General features: G+C 36.5%; 4 protein-coding genes and 1 pseudogene across 11 annotated transcripts; 1 reads left to right on the top strand and 4 right to left on the bottom strand.

The window, feature by feature from the left end:
- Window positions 1–217: 217 nt before the first annotated feature.
- LOC104744797 (uncharacterized) lies at window positions 218–1,928 on the bottom strand. The gene is made up of 7 exons (XM_010465936.3): window positions 1,678–1,928; window positions 1,495–1,575; window positions 1,206–1,312; window positions 1,039–1,116; window positions 814–915; window positions 642–723; window positions 218–548 (listed from the first exon to the last, which is right to left on the bottom strand). The coding sequence occupies exons 1-7, from the start codon at window positions 1,814–1,816 to the stop codon at window positions 430–432; spliced, it is 708 nt and encodes a 235-aa protein (XP_010464238.1). The 5' UTR covers window positions 1,817–1,928; the 3' UTR covers window positions 218–429.
- A 202-nt stretch (window positions 1,929–2,130) lies between these two features.
- LOC104744891 (F-box protein At3g08750 pseudogene) lies at window positions 2,131–3,596 on the bottom strand (annotated as a pseudogene). The gene has a single exon (XR_015573165.1). The product of XR_015573165.1 is annotated as an F-box protein At3g08750 pseudogene (transcript).
- Window positions 3,597–3,627: 31 nt separating this feature from the next.
- Window positions 3,628–6,794, bottom strand: LOC104744983 (putative serine/threonine-protein kinase PBL1). Its single transcript, XM_010466167.3, has 4 exons — window positions 6,552–6,794; window positions 5,161–5,913; window positions 4,812–5,069; window positions 3,628–4,662 (listed from the first exon to the last, which is right to left on the bottom strand). The coding sequence occupies exons 2-4, from the start codon at window positions 5,815–5,817 to the stop codon at window positions 3,904–3,906; spliced, it is 1,674 nt and encodes a 557-aa protein (XP_010464469.1). The 5' UTR covers window positions 5,818–5,913; window positions 6,552–6,794; the 3' UTR covers window positions 3,628–3,903.
- Window positions 6,795–10,522: 3,728 nt separating this feature from the next.
- On the bottom strand, window positions 10,523–11,389 carry LOC104745071 (non-specific lipid-transfer protein 6-like). The gene is made up of 2 exons (XM_010466281.2): window positions 10,779–11,389; window positions 10,523–10,681 (listed from the first exon to the last, which is right to left on the bottom strand). Exons 1-2 carry the CDS (start codon window positions 11,108–11,110, stop codon window positions 10,672–10,674), a joined length of 342 nt encoding a protein of 113 aa, XP_010464583.1. The 5' UTR covers window positions 11,111–11,389; the 3' UTR covers window positions 10,523–10,671.
- A 966-nt stretch (window positions 11,390–12,355) lies between these two features.
- On the top strand, window positions 12,356–15,862 carry LOC104745168 (RNA cytidine acetyltransferase 2). 7 transcript variants are annotated; one of them, XM_087476680.1, is made up of 8 exons: window positions 12,356–12,595; window positions 13,067–13,565; window positions 13,637–14,215; window positions 14,328–14,375; window positions 14,582–14,773; window positions 14,865–15,001; window positions 15,116–15,217; window positions 15,519–15,862. In XM_087476680.1, exons 1-3 carry the CDS (start codon window positions 12,412–12,414, stop codon window positions 13,722–13,724), a joined length of 771 nt encoding a protein of 256 aa, XP_087332806.1. In that variant the 5' UTR covers window positions 12,356–12,411; the 3' UTR covers window positions 13,725–14,215; window positions 14,328–14,375; window positions 14,582–14,773; window positions 14,865–15,001; window positions 15,116–15,217; window positions 15,519–15,862. The 7 variants fall into 7 exon arrangements, with proteins under 7 accessions (XP_087332806.1, XP_087332805.1, XP_087332802.1 ...); XM_087476679.1 differs by having other exon boundaries at window positions 14,631–14,773; XM_087476676.1 differs by having other exon boundaries at window positions 13,637–14,773.
- The last annotated feature ends 449 nt before the right edge of the window (window positions 15,863–16,311 follow it).

Here is a 16,311-nt window from a genome sequence, read left to right on the forward strand (position 1 = left end):
CAGTATATACGTTGTGATAACTTTCCGTTTTCAGAAGATTACAATCGCATATTCCATCGAATCTCTCTAACTTGAACCTTCTTCAACTTTTGTAGTTGTTTATGTAACAACTTATTGGGTTACCTGACTCTTTGACGACTTCACTAACAACGTTAAGAGTTGTTTATACATGTTTTAACCAAATTATGTTATTTTGTGTATGAAACAATGTGGGTTCTGACGATGAATTTGCTGTTTTTACTCAACTTTAAATATACTTACACAAATTTCTTATGTAATCGAATAATTGTCTCCGGGTGTTCCAAAAAAAAAAAAACACAAATACTTGTCCTCGGATTCGAATTTCGAACATACTCACTCATACACGCAAAAAAGATTTATCATTGCCTCCATATTTAGTACCCAACTTAAGTTAGGTGTAGATCCGCTTCATGCCCGGTTCATGTATGCACCGGTTCTAGTGTCCACCAATATCTCTTCACCTACGTTAATAAAGAGCGGTACAGTAACTACTGCACCTGTTTCCAGTGTCGCTGGCTTTGATCCACCTATACATCCATCACACAACTTGGTTCAGGCTTGTTTAAACCAAAACACAAGGACCATTCTCTCTCAGCAAAAGGTTTGTGCAACATTATTACCTTGTGCAGTGTCACCGCGAAGGCCAGGATCAACGTCAACAATTTTCAACTTAACTGTAATCGGTAGATCGAAATCGATAACCTTGCAATAATCCAGACAGAAACAAGTTAGCATCACCGCTTAATCCTCCTGTCCTGTGAACTACTTACATTCCATGTTAAAGTGGGGTACCTTGTCTTTCCAATAGAGCAAAATGCAATCCATGCCTTCTTTCAGCCATTTCGTCTTGTCACCCATATCAGATTCGTTAAGACGTGTTTCTTCGTATGTGGTCTACAATACAAAAGAAGATTTGATAACCAAGAAGAAAATCATAACATTTTTAGTACTCAATTTTTAAAGGTATCCCATGGCTTCATCAGCGGGTAAGAGAAGTAAAGATCCATTGTGACATACCAAATCCATGAAAACAAACTGAGACCCATCTTTGTATGTGAACTGTTTGGTTTCTTTGTATATGTTAGCTTCCTCGACCTGTAACATAGAATGATCATATAATCAAGACAGTGCAACCAGAATCATTCGCCGGATTAAAATACAAGAACCAAAGAAAAGGATATTACAGAAATCCCAGCACGAAACGTTCTCTCCACTGTGCTGCCATTAACATAATTCCTGATCTTAGTCCTCACAAATGCCGCACCTTTCCCTGGTTTCACATGAAGAAACTCTACCCCCAAAACATAAACGAGAAAGAAAAAAAAAAAAAAAAAAAACTCAATAGACTAGAAAAGTACAAGCATCAAAACCAAAACAATGGTTAAATAAATCCTCATGAACTAATAACAGTGCTATCTACAAATTCCAGATAACCTATAGTCAGAAGAGCGAATTGAGGAGGAAGAAGAATACCAAGAACACGCCAAGGAGCACCATCGACTTCGATATTGGTTCCGGCTTTGATGTCGTTAGCAGACATAGAGCAGTTAATCCCTGCAATTCAATTATACAAAAAATAAAAAATAAAAAAAAATAAGTTCGAAATCAATTGCATAGAGTGCCTCGAATTTGTAAGAGATGCGGAGAGAAATTAACTGGGAAATCTGTTGGTTCGGGGAGAAACCCGCACAGGGAGCGCCAATCGAGATAGTGAGATCGATGAAGATGAAGCAGCTGAATAAGGTATGCACAAGGATGGAGATGAAGTTACTGGATATATCGCTCTTCCCGCCATTTTAGTTCTTCCGCCGACGAGACAAACGGAGTCGCTCGCTCAGTGTTGGCTGTGCTGTGGATAAGGTCCTCTAGGGAAGAAGCAAGGGACTCGAGGAAACAAGTTTTTTCAACTCTCAATTGAACCAACCTTTGAACCCACAAAAAACAAACCGAACCGTACTTCGGTTCAATTCAATTATTCGGTTAAAAACCAAAACCAAAACCAGAAGTCAATTTCATTTTATTTTATGAATGATATGAACATGAACTTGTCAAGATCGTAATACCAAAACCAGAAGTCAATTTCAAGAAATCTGTACAGTACCGTAGTTGACTACAAATTTTCAACTAACACAAAAGACCAACAAAATATTACACAGAGCCTTTAAGAACACGAAACAGCACTCATCATATCTCTACCTCTTGTTCCTCTGTTAAGGAATAGGAATCAGACTTGGCACATAAACATAGCTACAAATAAACGGATCATAGTAGTCATACTGTCTGTGTCTTGCTGTCTCGATTTGCTTTGTAATCCCACCTTGATCATATTCGTAAAACTTGATGCGAATATACCATTTATCATCTTCATCTTCTTCTTCTTCTTGTACACTTGCCTCACACCACAGCATTATATTCTTGTGCTTGCCAATGGAGTATCCTGGCCGAGCCATTTCACTATGAATATGTAACGGTGGGAGATCAGGGCTAGTTACATTGAAGTATTGGCTAAACGAAACAACCCCATCAGTCAAACTGTTTGTCATCCACACCTCAATCCCCGCTGATTCTTCTGCTTGTAGTAACAAAGAGAGTTTATCTCCACTGAAACAAGCCAATCGAGTCACCCAAGAAGAAGGACAAACGCATATCTCCTTGAATGTTTCAACGGAGAAATCAAAACTTACAATGAAATGTTCCTCCTTCTTCACAGCAATCCAATACATATTACCCATCACAGACACGCCGTTGCACTTACTAAAATCTACCTCCCAATCAAACTTACGACCAAGCGTTCTCCACGTATCAGATTTGAATTCATAGATCTCACAATCTGGATCTGAATAACCATCTTTACGAATACGCCAAGGACCAACAACAAGCCTCAAGATTTTGTGGTTATCACGAGATCCTACAGTATTGTCGTATCCAAACCCGAAGTAATCAGTGATCCGGTAAATATCCGACGGTTCGATCCATTTCATATTCCTCAAAACCAGATTCCAAACTGCGAGTTTTGCGTATTTTAACTCTCTCTTATTCCGTTTTTCACACGTACACAGCAAGAGTCCATCACAGTGAACCATAGAATCTATCGGATACGACTCGCGGAACTCCTCAGGGATTAATGCAACTGAGAGTGTTCCACTCACCGGATCCATGATCTGACGGTCATATATTCTTATGAATCGTTCCGGAGAGTGATCCAAGTGACTGTACATGAATCTTTTGTCGCTGGTGATGAGAGCGTACCATTTCTTGCACGTCGATTTGAATCTGATCAAGGATTCGGCGGGAGTCCTGTAAAGTATTTCTTCTATCATCTCGAGTGGCAGCGATGGCAACAACAAACGCTTTGAGGAAGCCATGCGACGCTCTGCTTACTGTGACAAAAAAAAAAAAAAGATTTGCGTCGAATCAGAAAGATTGATTCTTGAATAAGGTTTCTTTTTTCTTTTTCGTTTTCTCAGTTAAGTTTTAAGATTTGAAGGCGAATAAGGAAAAGGAAAATATAATGTGAATCTTTAACGATCTAATCTTATCTTTACTGAGAAAGTTAATAACGTTACTGGTTTTATATCCATACACAAAACATTCCATAAACCGTACTTTTAAAGAATTGTGTTGAATATTATATTATTATGTACAAAGGTTTGATTATTAAATCTAAAGACGAAATGTTGATTATTATGTACAACAACAACAGCATAAACCCTCTCTCGATGTCCGGATTTATAAATAACGCAAAAACAAAAAAAGAAGAAGAAAAAACTTTTTTTTTTCTTTTTAATATATTTGGAATCCAAAAAAAAAAAACAAATCAACGCCAAAAATATAAAAACAAATAGGAAAAAGAAGAAGAAAGAAGAGAGAGATATGAACAAATCAAAACCCTTCCAGACTAGTTCTCCTACCACTGGCTGACGACGATCTCCGAACCTCTTCCCTGGCCATCTCCTCCAACGATGAACAAGCTCGTGGCGGAAACACTGGTGGGAACATGACCGTTCCTCCCCTTGTGGGTGAAATCGACGGTTGTCGTGGTGGCGGCGAGGGTGAGAAGCTCGACCTTGGTGGCACTGAAGCTGGGGTCCAAATAATGGTGTTGAGACTGCTTGATCTTCCCATATGTTTCCTTGCAGCGACCGGTGCTGGTTCTATTAACGGAAACCTACACGAGTACTTCATGTCCTGTATCACCTTGAGTTGATCCACAATGTTTCTCATGGTTGGACGCTCTGATGGCTCCACCTGCAGACATTTCTGTGCTATATCCGCTACGCTCCTTGCTGCTTTCGCCGGAAACCGACCTTTAAGCTGAGGATCCATGATAAGTGAGAGCCTGCAGTCATCTGCTAGAAAAGCTCGGCTCCATTTCACCAAGTTCCTCTCTTCTTTCGGGTAAGCACCGTCCATGTTTTTCCGCCCCGTCAGCAGCTCAAGAAGAACTATACCGTAGCTCCACACGTTGCTCTTCGGTGTCAAAAGCCCTCTTTCGATTGTCTCGACCGAGAGATTCGCAAGTGCTGAACTGTTTGATGTCTCTGTCTCTGGAGCATGGCCTGCACAACCGTATCCTGATAGCTTGGCGCTGAAATCTTTGTCGACTTGGATATTAGCAGTAGAAAATTCATTGTACATTGCCTGTTTCATTCAGAGGACGAAAAAGGCTCAGTCACCAATATATGTTATCATCCATATTCACAAATTTTTGATAGATGCACCAAACATGTTATCAATACGAAATAGGCTCATTGACCAATATATGTTATCATCCAAGTGCACAAATGTACCTGAAACGGGCCTTCTTCGTGCAAGAAGGTTAAACCTAGAGCTGCGCAAAGAGCAATCTTCATTCTAGTGTTCCAATCAAGTGGAGGACCATCTGATCTCCCATGCAGCAACCGGTCCAAACTACCGTGAGCAAGCCTCTCGTACACCAGCATTCTTGTGTCCAAACCGTCACGGGCATGATAGCCTACCAGTTTACACAGATTCTGGTGTTGCAGCGAGGCCAATGTGTTCACTTCATTAATGAACTCTCTGATACTCTGTAGAATAACAATATTAAGGAAACAAACACATAAATAAATATCCTCAATAATTAAAGAGGTAACAATAACCACAAAAGATTTTAGTTACCTGAGTAGTTACGTTAAGTCGCACAACAGTTGCGTCGACCTTCTTTAAGCCAGAGTTCGAAGCTTCATCACCAAAGGAAGCCATGTACATAACAGATGAAAGACCTTCCAACACACATCGGTCAGAGTAAAAAGCGCTACACGCAGCAGCCACTTCATCATATGAGAAGCTCCTAACAGACGCGCTAGGTGGCAAAGGCAATGGTCCAGAAACAGCTCCGGATGCGGATAACCGACCGCTGTTTCCATTAAAGGACTTGAAGCTTCCCCAATTCTTCAATGACGAGCCAGTCTTTGGCGATGGCAGGGGAAGCGGTTGAGGACTAGATTCTTTTGTAGAAGGACGAGCATCTCTTGGTTGGTCATCTTGCTCGTCATGGTAAACTCCAGCAAGAAGATCCCGTTCGACAGCACCGTGAATGCTTGAGGGAGCAGACATCACTCTTGCCCGGCTACTCATATCTCCGGTTCCACCATTAGTAGAGTGAATTGGCTTCACTCGTGTTCTGAAGCTGGGTGGAGCCGATTGTAAACTACGACTTGCAATGTTGGGTGGCTGAGGTAAAGCAGTTGGCTTGCTTTCTTCAGGATCAAACCGCTTCATAGACACGGAGCCTCGTTTCTTCTTGCTCTTCAAAGGGAAACAACCCAAAACCATCTTTTCCCAATCTTTTAATATCTGTTTGTGATTCTAATCTATATATAATCCAGCCTTGGAATGCATATAATACTCAGGAGAAAAACACTATTTCACCTGAAAATGATTCAAAAGATAATAACTGATTAGCAAATCACACAAAAAGTCACACTTTTTAGAAAACCCAGATCCGTTTTTAATTGTGTGTGCATGTGTTGGCCATAGAAATAAACAATTTTTCCAGTAGAACTGGATAAAAATATCCGTTTCTACAGATCTCGTGGTTGAGAATTTTAGAACTTGAAGCAACAACAAGCAAAAGGACAGTTACATAAACCCTAATTCAATAACAGTGAAACAGCAACAAAAAAAAAAAAAGAACTGCAAAGATTATACTAATAATCTTAGAAGACGATTAGTTTAATGACGATATCCAATTAGATTAAATTCGGTAAAGAGACAAGAGACAACGACAATTAAATCCAGTAATACAACGAACTTCCCTTTTTTTTTTTTTTTTCTAAAATCGCATTATCATTGGATAGATATTTTTCAATTCAAAAAAAAAAAAATCAATTTTTCACTTTTGAAAGTGAGCTAATTGATGAAACCAAAGTTGTCATTTACACACAATCTTAGGATAAATCAAAATCTATCCCTGAGAAAGTTCGTTATCCGAACACAACAAAAAAAGACATGAAGTCGATCTAGAAAAATCAAAACAGAGATGGAAGATAGAAGAAATCAGTTCAAACCTGGAAGAGACAAAGAAAACCCAAGAAAATTCTATGGAGACTGCGGCTACAGAGAGAGAGAGAGATATGCAGAAAAAAAAAAAAAAAATGAGAAATTTCTGGGAAGAAGAAGAAGAAGAAGAAGGGGGAGGAAAACTAAACAAGTCTGTCTGTTTGGGAAAGTGAGAGAGAGAGAGAGAGTCATATAGAGAGAGAAACACAAAACTGGTGGGACCCAAAAAGAGGCAGTGGTCAAAGTTCAAACCAAAACAGATATCCAAAGATTTTTTATTATATTATTATCTTTTTTAGAGTTTTGTCCAAATCTTAATTCAATTCCTCAGCTAACTAGTTTGGAATTTTTCTCTTACTCTACTTTTTTTATTCTTCTTTCCACTTTTTGTTTTCTTTCTCTCTATAACCTCGTCACAAATATATTATACTACAAATCTACCTCATTCACATTTTATTATTATTTTCTCATTAACACAAATGAAACAGCTCAAAAAGATATAACTCTACATGATGTTGTTCCAACTAATAGCCTTTTATTAATAGTTTTTTTTAACCTGTTTGTAAGAAAAATATAAAAGATAGAGAGTAGCCTTCAAAGTTCTTTTTGCTATATCATATATCATTTTTTTGGGAAAACTCACATATCATATGGAATACAATCACTATATCAAAAAATTTAGGTATATTGTATCTATTATTTTATTTTATTTTTTTATTTTTAAAACTTTAAGAATATCTAAATTACTATCTAGTTATTTAACTATCAGCTTATTATTGTTTTATCGAATTTTATTGATGTTATTATCTTATAAAGTCTTAACGATCAAATCACTAAATCTAATATTGTTTTTAACTAATTTATCTTTAAAAATATTAATAATGATTTAATTTACTACTTAATAATCAACAGTATTTTCTTAATCATTGTGATTTAATTTACTATTTAACGATGATATTGTATCTATTATCATTTTTAACTTAAATTATATTTTTAAATATCAATAATCGAATGAGCTAATTTATTTATTAACGATCTAACTTTATTAACAAGTTGTACCGATTGTAATATCACTATATATTTTAGGTTTGATTTAGGAAATAGCCATTTAAATGTGTATCTAATAACTAAAAATTAAAATAACAATACAAAAAACAGATAAGGTAGGGAAAACTGTAAAATCAGGAGGAGAAAGCCTAGATTTCCAGTAAAGAGGAGGGCCTCGAGAAAAGCGACATCTCAGTCAAACTTGGAAAACTAATTTTGTCCTCTTTTTTTAATTATAAGTAAGTATTTTGTCTTTGCTTGTTCAATAAAAATAGGGAGGCCGTATCTATTCTAATGACAGGCAATCTTCTTCTAATTGGGTCAAATGACTAAATTTAAGATAGGTTTGTTGACTAAAACATCGTAACCGTTCATATTAGAAGATTTATCAACCAACCAACGGTTCTTATTCAGTCACTTCCTTGCTAATGTGGGACCCGCTGACATCGTTTCTTTGGAAGATTTAAATACCAAAAAAGATTTCTAAGCACACGCGCTGTGCACGCGTGCGACGATGAAACTCTTTATCAAATTCAGATAACAGAGGACACGTGGGGTCCCTTCGAACCACTCTCTCCCAATCTCCTCCTCTACTTGCTGAATTTTTTTACCTACAGTTTTTAAGTTTTAACACTATCATCATCATCATGTGTGGTCTTTTTTCTCGAGTTTATGATAATCAAATGGAAATTTTCACAAATTCATTTAATAAGGTTTTTGATTTTTCAGTTGGAACCTTTCACGTATTCACTCACTTATTACAATGCTACATAGATAGAAACTTTAAGCTAATATATATTTATCCGAGTTTTATGTTTTTTACTTGACTTAAACTCCAACTCATAGTTCGTTCGTTCCTAAAAGTGTTTTCTTTATTCTTTTTTTTTTTTTTTTTCCTATTTTGGCGGAGCTTCCTCTTGGTCTTTGCCGCTTCTTTTCTCGGCATTGTTTACTGCTTTGGGCTTTGACCAGCCTAAGTTACATCATCATTTTTTCCCCCATATGTTAGACTTGTCCAATGATTTTTTTTTTTTGTTGTTGTAGATGCATTCTTTCGCTTTTGTAATACCATGTGCATGTGCATTACAAACTATAGTGACATATATCTGAGCGTTCGGCACTTCAGCTATCCAAACCATCAGGGGCCAGTGTAAGAATCACAAAAGTGGTTATAGTCAGTTCATTTTTGAAAATGGGCTTAATTACATATAAAAAAATTTTGAAAATTTTTTTTTGGTCTTAAAATACATGTAATTTTAATATAGTCCCAACGCATTTGCACATGTCTATCATTGGCCCTGCAAACCATATCGTATGGTAAGCCACTAATTTGACAATTTTGGTGATTTTTACCAAGTGAAAGTTACTTATCATTCAAACAGGATATTTTTTTTCTCTATTTTGTAGGTAATTTATATAAAAAATGATAAAACGTAGTACCGTATAAAATAAAAACTTATGAAGATTGAATAACTTAAAATATTTTTTTGAACACTAGCAGGCACGTTTTCTATGCTGTTTTTGTTGATATGCGCAATTTAATAATGTTCTGGTATAGGCGTCTACTTTTCTCCTTATGTGTAGAATTTTTTCTTTTTAGTTGAATTGGAATATATAATTATGGTTTGAATAGGGGTCGGCTTACTTTGGTTTGATCTATGTTGAACAAGCCACATAACAAAAAAAGAAATGATTTTCACGTTTGACTAATTATTACAAGTCATGAATATTTCACTATTTCTACAAATTTTATTTAAAATATATCGTACTCTGTAATGATTTCGTGCTGTGATATTTGAACAAGTTTCGAACTTTGAATAAATGTTGTTAAGGGTTTTTCTATCTTTACTCAAAGTATCTCATCAGTTAATGATGTGTTTGATTATATACATATATATTAGTCATATATATATACGTAAGAAGTTTTTTTTTGGTTTGTGAGACCAATCACCAAACTAAGAAAAAGATATCTATCAAACAAAATTACTCTTTGGTTGGATTAGATGAGAAGAGAAGACTTCAAATTAACAAAAAAAACTATACAAATGAACTGAACTTGTTAGGCCCATAATGATAGCCCAGAACTGAACCAAATCATATCATTATTTATTTCAAGATCATATCATTTTCTGTTGCAGGATAACTTTATACCAAGAACACGACGTTTTTTCTTCACGTAACTGAAAATACAAATTGTGTGTTTGAAAAGTTAGTGCCGTAAGAAACTCTTTAAGAATGAAGCTGCATATGCAAAATTTGCATGCCAAATATTTTTTTCTCTTTTTGTGACCAACTTATAAACAATTAATTACATTTGATAAGATTTCAGTTGTAGCCAACTATTTCATAAAAAAATTGTTTTAATCTTTCTTTCTCATTTATCAGTTCGGTTGAAATATTTGATTCCATTTTTCAGATATACAAAAAAAAAAAACTATTAAAATACTACTTAATTTGGTTTTAATTAAAGATTAAAGACTGACAGACATAAGTTGGGCTACTTAGCAATTCGAACAAACAAAACTCTAATATAATATTTGCACAGATAAATATCACCAACTCAGTTTGGTCTTAAGAGTTTTCGGGTGCAACATAATAGTTAAGTAATATTTGACCGAAAGTAATATTATACCACCACTTTAATATCCTTTAATTTTCTGAGCTTTTCCAAAAGTCGACTTGCCGGATTAACTATATATATATATATATATATATATATATATATATATATATATATATTTTTTTTTTTCTCATATTAGGTTTTGGGGTTTACAATATTGGAATTGCTATATTTAACAGAAACAAAAATATCAGATAGGTTTACTTTATGTTCTGAAATTTCTGATCCATAGTTTCAGTTACTGAAGCTAGTAAATGTAGTTCGCAGTGAAGTCTATGTGTAAGGATGGGAGCTAGCATGGATTTGGTAGAATATCATAGGAATATTGGTAATATATTAAAAACATTCGAGAATGACGATACATCACTGATTAAATTAGCAACTAGCAAACCATGCCCTCATTTATTATTGGGTTCTTAGCTCTCCTAGTAGTAGCTTCCTCCATGATTTTTCTGCTTGTCTCAGTTAATACTGTAAAAGAGAAATAAAAAGGAGTGAAGTGGTTTAGATCATTGTTATAAGCTCATTAATCACAAGAGAGAGAGAGAGAGAGAGATGTGTATATTACCTGTCGCAGTTGGTGGAAGGGCTGAACCTGTAAGGGAGATTGAGTCCACATTTTGAAGGCAAAGACAAAGCATTGTTGAGGTTGTTAGAAGTGTAAGAGACTCCTCCAATAGCAGATTTGATGCAACGGCAGACGCTCTGACGGTCCGCAGAGGTTTGAGCCTGACTGTTGAGCGCTTTGATACCGTTGCAGCAGCTTTCTGGGACGGTACCGCCCTGAACTATGTAGGAGACGCAAGGGTAAAGCTCAGCAACCGTCGTGCTGCAAGACACGGCTGCTTCACCACAGCGCAAAGCAAGAACCAGGCACACGGCTAGTAAGAGGGATTTCATGTTACTCTCTGTTTTTTTTATGTTGTTGTGTTGTGGTTAGGGTTATAGTATTGAGAGGTTATTTATAGATGGAAAGAGTTTGGGGTTGGTAGTTGAGGAGGAGTGATTGCTAGGAGAGGACACGAGCGTTAGTGTTAGTTGTGGATGAATTTAATGTTTACCTTCAGCCAATTTAAGATCCAACCCTCCGGATCCAATTGCATCCTATTGAACAATTTCTATTAAAATACTAGTACAATATATCGTTTTTAGCTAACTAATTAAATCTATTGCTTAATCAATTCAAATTAAAAGGCCTACTAAATTAAATACTGATACCAACTATAGTAAGAAGTTGAGTAATCACTAATCCATCAAAAGAAAAATGGGCATCTTAAGTTGGTTTATTGAAGACGGATTGTAAATAAATTAAAAAAATGTATCAAAAAGACGAATTAGCAACCGATGATGAACGACTAATATGTGACAGTAATATTCATCCCAAATATGTCTAATAACTAGTATTAGAATTTAACTCGATCAACATCGAAATATTTGTAAATAATATAGTGTGTGATGTGTTGACCAATTAGTTTGAAAAGCTGTTTGATACATAGCGTATTCTTGTATATGTTTTTAAAAGTTCAAATATTTACAACCGCTTTTTGAAAAATTAATGACACTTACTTTACTGCTCCTGCATCAAAATTTTGAAGACGGTGTTAACTCCTGTATAAAAAACATTGACGATGACAGATCGAAAATAGTAACATAGCGACAATTCTTAGGCGATGGATACCGAGTAGTATGGCAGCTCATACTGCATTCAACTCTAGTTTGGTTCGTACGTTTTTGTCTTTAGAAGTAGTTACGATAGAGCAAAGACGAAGGAGCATCTTCTAGTAAACCGTTATCGTTGGTTTCCAACAAGCAACTAAAACCTTTTCTATCTTGACTTCTTGAGTAGTGGTCCCAATTTTGTATGGTTTAGCCGATCCTTAACCAAAAACCTATTATCATCTCTCAAACCGTGCTTTTATGAAGCTCAAATATGACTTTTATCCACTCCAGTGCTCAAAGATGGAAAAGCTACTTTCGTAGTATTATTTTTCTTCTCTCTAGCCACATCGGAGTGTTTCTGTACCTTCTCTACCAGTTGGTGTCAATATGAATATGCTCATTTATAGAAATCTTGACATGAATCAATCCCACTCTACATTGTTCTCCTCTAACAAAAACTAGCCATAGAAGGAAACGAGATACCTTGTGACAATCTAGCCAGCAAAGGTTATAACAAGGAATTAGCTAAAATGTAATACAAAATGTCTCCTCGGTTATTTAAGGAACTTCGGTTTGAATACGGTTCGGTTAGGTCGGTCGGTCGGTTATATTTGGTTACTGATTATTTTTGCCCAGCCCTAATTCAATTTCATATAGCTTTTCTATTACGAAGAGCTTCTTCTCGCTCGACGAGTTTGCTTTTCACGAAGTCCATCAAATTATCAAGTAATGCTTCTGTTTCTGGGAATCTAATTCTAATTTGATGATTCGGTTTCTGTGAATTGGATTTTAGAGAAGAATAAATTGGGTTTTAGAGAATAATCAAACTAGTTGCTATTTCGTGTCGAACACTCGTGGATGATCTTTCTTAGAAAATTAGGGTTCGAGTGTTTCTGTGTCGTTTGTTTAGGAATTGAATTCGAGTTATGGGGTTACTGTTGTCTGACTAATTTCTTGTTTGCCTAATCCTGTCAATCGAATCCAGATCTCAGTTTTGTGTTGCTTTTTCATATGTTAATTTTTCATAGAGTGTTTCTGTTTGCCTGGTTTAAGAATTGGCTTCGACTTTGGGGTCATTCTTCTCTGATTCCAATTCGAATTGGTTGGTTGCCGAGGGTTTTATATTTGGTTGTTTTAGTAACATGCTTCGGATTTGGTTGTCTTGAGATGTTGTTGAGTTCTCTGTTTTCTTGTCAGATATGGTGAAGAAAGTTGTTGATAAGGTGAAAGCTGGCTATGTGTGGATGGGTGTCAAAGCCAAGACGTGTAAAGCCTTTGTGGCTGCTAACAGTGCAATACAAGGGGTGAAGAATGGATCAGCATGGGTTGCTGTCAAAGGCAAAAAATTCAAACGCTTTGTGGAAAGACAAATGGAGGATCCCGATCAGGTGATACAGGGTGGTGCTCTCGGCCAATTAGAGGTGACGTTGTCCGGACAAGAGCTAGCTTTGAAATGTGTGGTTTCGCAAAAGAAACTTGCTGCTGAGACAGCACAACAAAACAACTTGGAATTGGTTATGAATGAGATGCGCGTGAAACATCTCCATGGTGATGGGACAGAAATTACAGACCCCATACTCATACAAGACCTTTACCGTCTTAGAGAGGAGATATTACTCCGCGCTGCCGTCAGGGCCGGTCAATTGGATGCAACATTTGAAATGGTTGAGAAGGCCAAAGAACATATCCCGAAAAGGTAACTCCTTTTTTGTGTAAAAACGGCAAATGCTTGATTTTAACTTAAATAGTTCCTTTTTTTTTTTGTAGCATCCTTGATGCAAGGAAGGTCACGTCATCATCTGCTTTTGAGAGGCTTATAGCGGACGACCTAGCAGCCTTGTTCCAACGAGGCTAGCCACTTGATGGTCATGCGGCGACTTAGTCTGGTTCGGGTTTGGGGTCTACATGTTTAGGATTCGTTTGGGTACATTCTAATATTTTGGGTTGGATTCGGGCTCTCTCTACCTAATTTTCAAAAAACAAATTCTTTGATGTTAAATCGAATGAATTGTGTATGCATAGTTATCGTAGAGGTCAAGTGACCGACCTTGACTCTACACGAACTTTCTTTCTGCCTGAATTTTAAAAAGCAACGACGTCGTTTGCTTATAGACAATATCACATCTTGGTGACACGTGTCACTGAGCCATCCTCCCCCCCCGGCCCTCCCAAACCCTACTGCACAATTTAGTTAGAAGCCCTAAGAATGATTGTTGTCTGCGTTAGGATTGAGTAGGAAGAAGCAGAGTGTTTTCAAGAATGAGCAAGAAGGTTGATTGAAAACGGTGTCAAACTGAGACACCGTTCCATTTTTTTGTAATCATTGGTGACAAGTCCCGTGACCAGGTATGAATATGCTCAGTTATAGAACTCTTGACATGAATCAATTCCACTATAGATTGTTGTCTGACATGAACTCTTGACATGATTCAATTCCAATTCCACTTCCACCTAGTAGTAATCCCAGTGTCTTGGGTTGCTACAAGGAGTCACTTGACATTAGCAGGTTCGATTCTTAATCCCAAAATTCTCAAGGCTTTAGATGATTCTGTTGCAGCTCAAATCTAGTTAACCTTCCTCTCGAGAGTAGTGAGGACTTATACTTACACTGAGAATTGAGTTGAGGACCGCAAATGTAGAATGGAATGGGGTGTTTATTTATTTAATGGTCCTTAGTGAATAGATCTTGATAAATTTGTAACTCAATGTTAGGAGCCTGTTCCTATATTGCTATTTTATCCACAGTAGAATTCTCCTACAGAAAATGATGGCCCTATGTGTCTCTTCTCTCTACAACGAATTCTCGTAATGATCTTCACTGCTGGCTGATGCTCCTGCTCATCATTTGTATCTGCTATCAATCTGTTATAGCAGATACAAATGATGAGCTTCTTCACTATCCAGGTTTGTTAATCCCTCAGTTAATTCATGGTCCTCAAGTTGTGATTTGAGTCCATCTCTGAGGTGTTCCACGATCTTTGATTTCTTCATGCAGTATATACAACCGTACGAGCATCAGAAGCTCTCACAAGTAGAACCGTTGGTTATTGATGAAGAGGCAGCTATTCCTTTGCCAGTGTTGAAGTCTTTGCTTGGTCCTTATATAGTTTTCCTATCGTTAACTGTCAGTGGGTATGTAAAACAGGATTTGATGCCATTTCCATAATATTGGAAAGTTGTTTACATGTTCTGGTTCTAATTCAACGATATAATTATGCAACTGAATTTTGCCCTCTTTTTTTACAGCTATGAAGGCACTGGGAGATCTTTGTCCCTGAAACTCCTCCAACAATTAGATGAACATAACCGGACTCCTCCTGCTACTAGTCTTGTAGGGTTCTCTTTCAGGTATTTAACCGCTGCACCATGCTTCCATTCTTGGATATAAAAATAAGTAGGGAAATTCTATCATTTGTTTGAACCACTGCATCGTTAAAAAGATAGACTCATCTTTCTTAGAATCATCGCTGAGATCCCCCTATCTAGTAAGGTAAAGCCTAGTGTTTCCAGCATTTGTTTATAAAATTTCATCTCGTGTGTTTAGAAAATTTGTTTATAAAATTTCTTGTTTAGAAAATGCTTGATTTGCCTACAAGGCTACAACATCAGCTGACTTAAACAATTCCTTTTTTTTTTCCTTTTCTTGCAGCATCCTTGATGCAAGGAATCTAGCCACTTCATCAGCTGGTTTTGAGAAGCTTATAGAGGACGACCTAACAGCCCTGTTCCAACAACAAGGCTAGCCACTTGATGGTCATGCGGATTTTGGGGTCTACAAGTTTAAGATTCCTTTCGGTACATTCGGGCTCTCTCTACCTAAAAAAACAAAGTCTTTTGATGTAAATCTATCATTCGGTATTGTGTATGCGTAGTTCTCGTAGAGGTCAAGTGCTCAACCTAAAAAAACAAAGCAAGGACGCCGTTTTGGCTTATAGACAATACCACATTGTTGGATTCAGGCTCTCTTCAAAAAACAAAGTCTTTGTATGCAAATCTATCATTAGGTATTGCTTTGATCAAAAAAAAAAAAAAAAATCTATCATTAGGTATTGTTGTATGCAGAGTTATCTTAGAGTTCAAGGGTTCATTAGATTCTGTAAGTCTAACTAAGTTTTACTATGCTTATTCTCAAATAACCCATGGTTATTGAGTTGATGTTTTTTTTCTTTTGTAATATTGAGATTTCGTCTGGGAGATGAGCTACACTGTCAAAATCATCACACTTTGTAATTCCATATAAAGTGAAGCTACAATCACTTCAAACTATTTTTTTTCCCAAAACATTCCACAAAAGATTTTGTCACCAGACACGACCATCACAAGAATCTTTCTTTTTTAATCCTTTGGTAATCACTAGACAACGCTGATATGTTTTTTAATGGGAACATATGGAAAAATATTTTTTTGAAATATTTTATAATCATGTTTTAGGGGATAATTAC

Source organism: Camelina sativa, chromosome 1, assembly GCF_030686135.1.
Source record: "Camelina sativa cultivar CO46 ecotype springtype chromosome 1, ASM3068613v1".
Taxonomy (NCBI): Eukaryota; Viridiplantae; Streptophyta; class Magnoliopsida; order Brassicales; family Brassicaceae; genus Camelina; species Camelina sativa.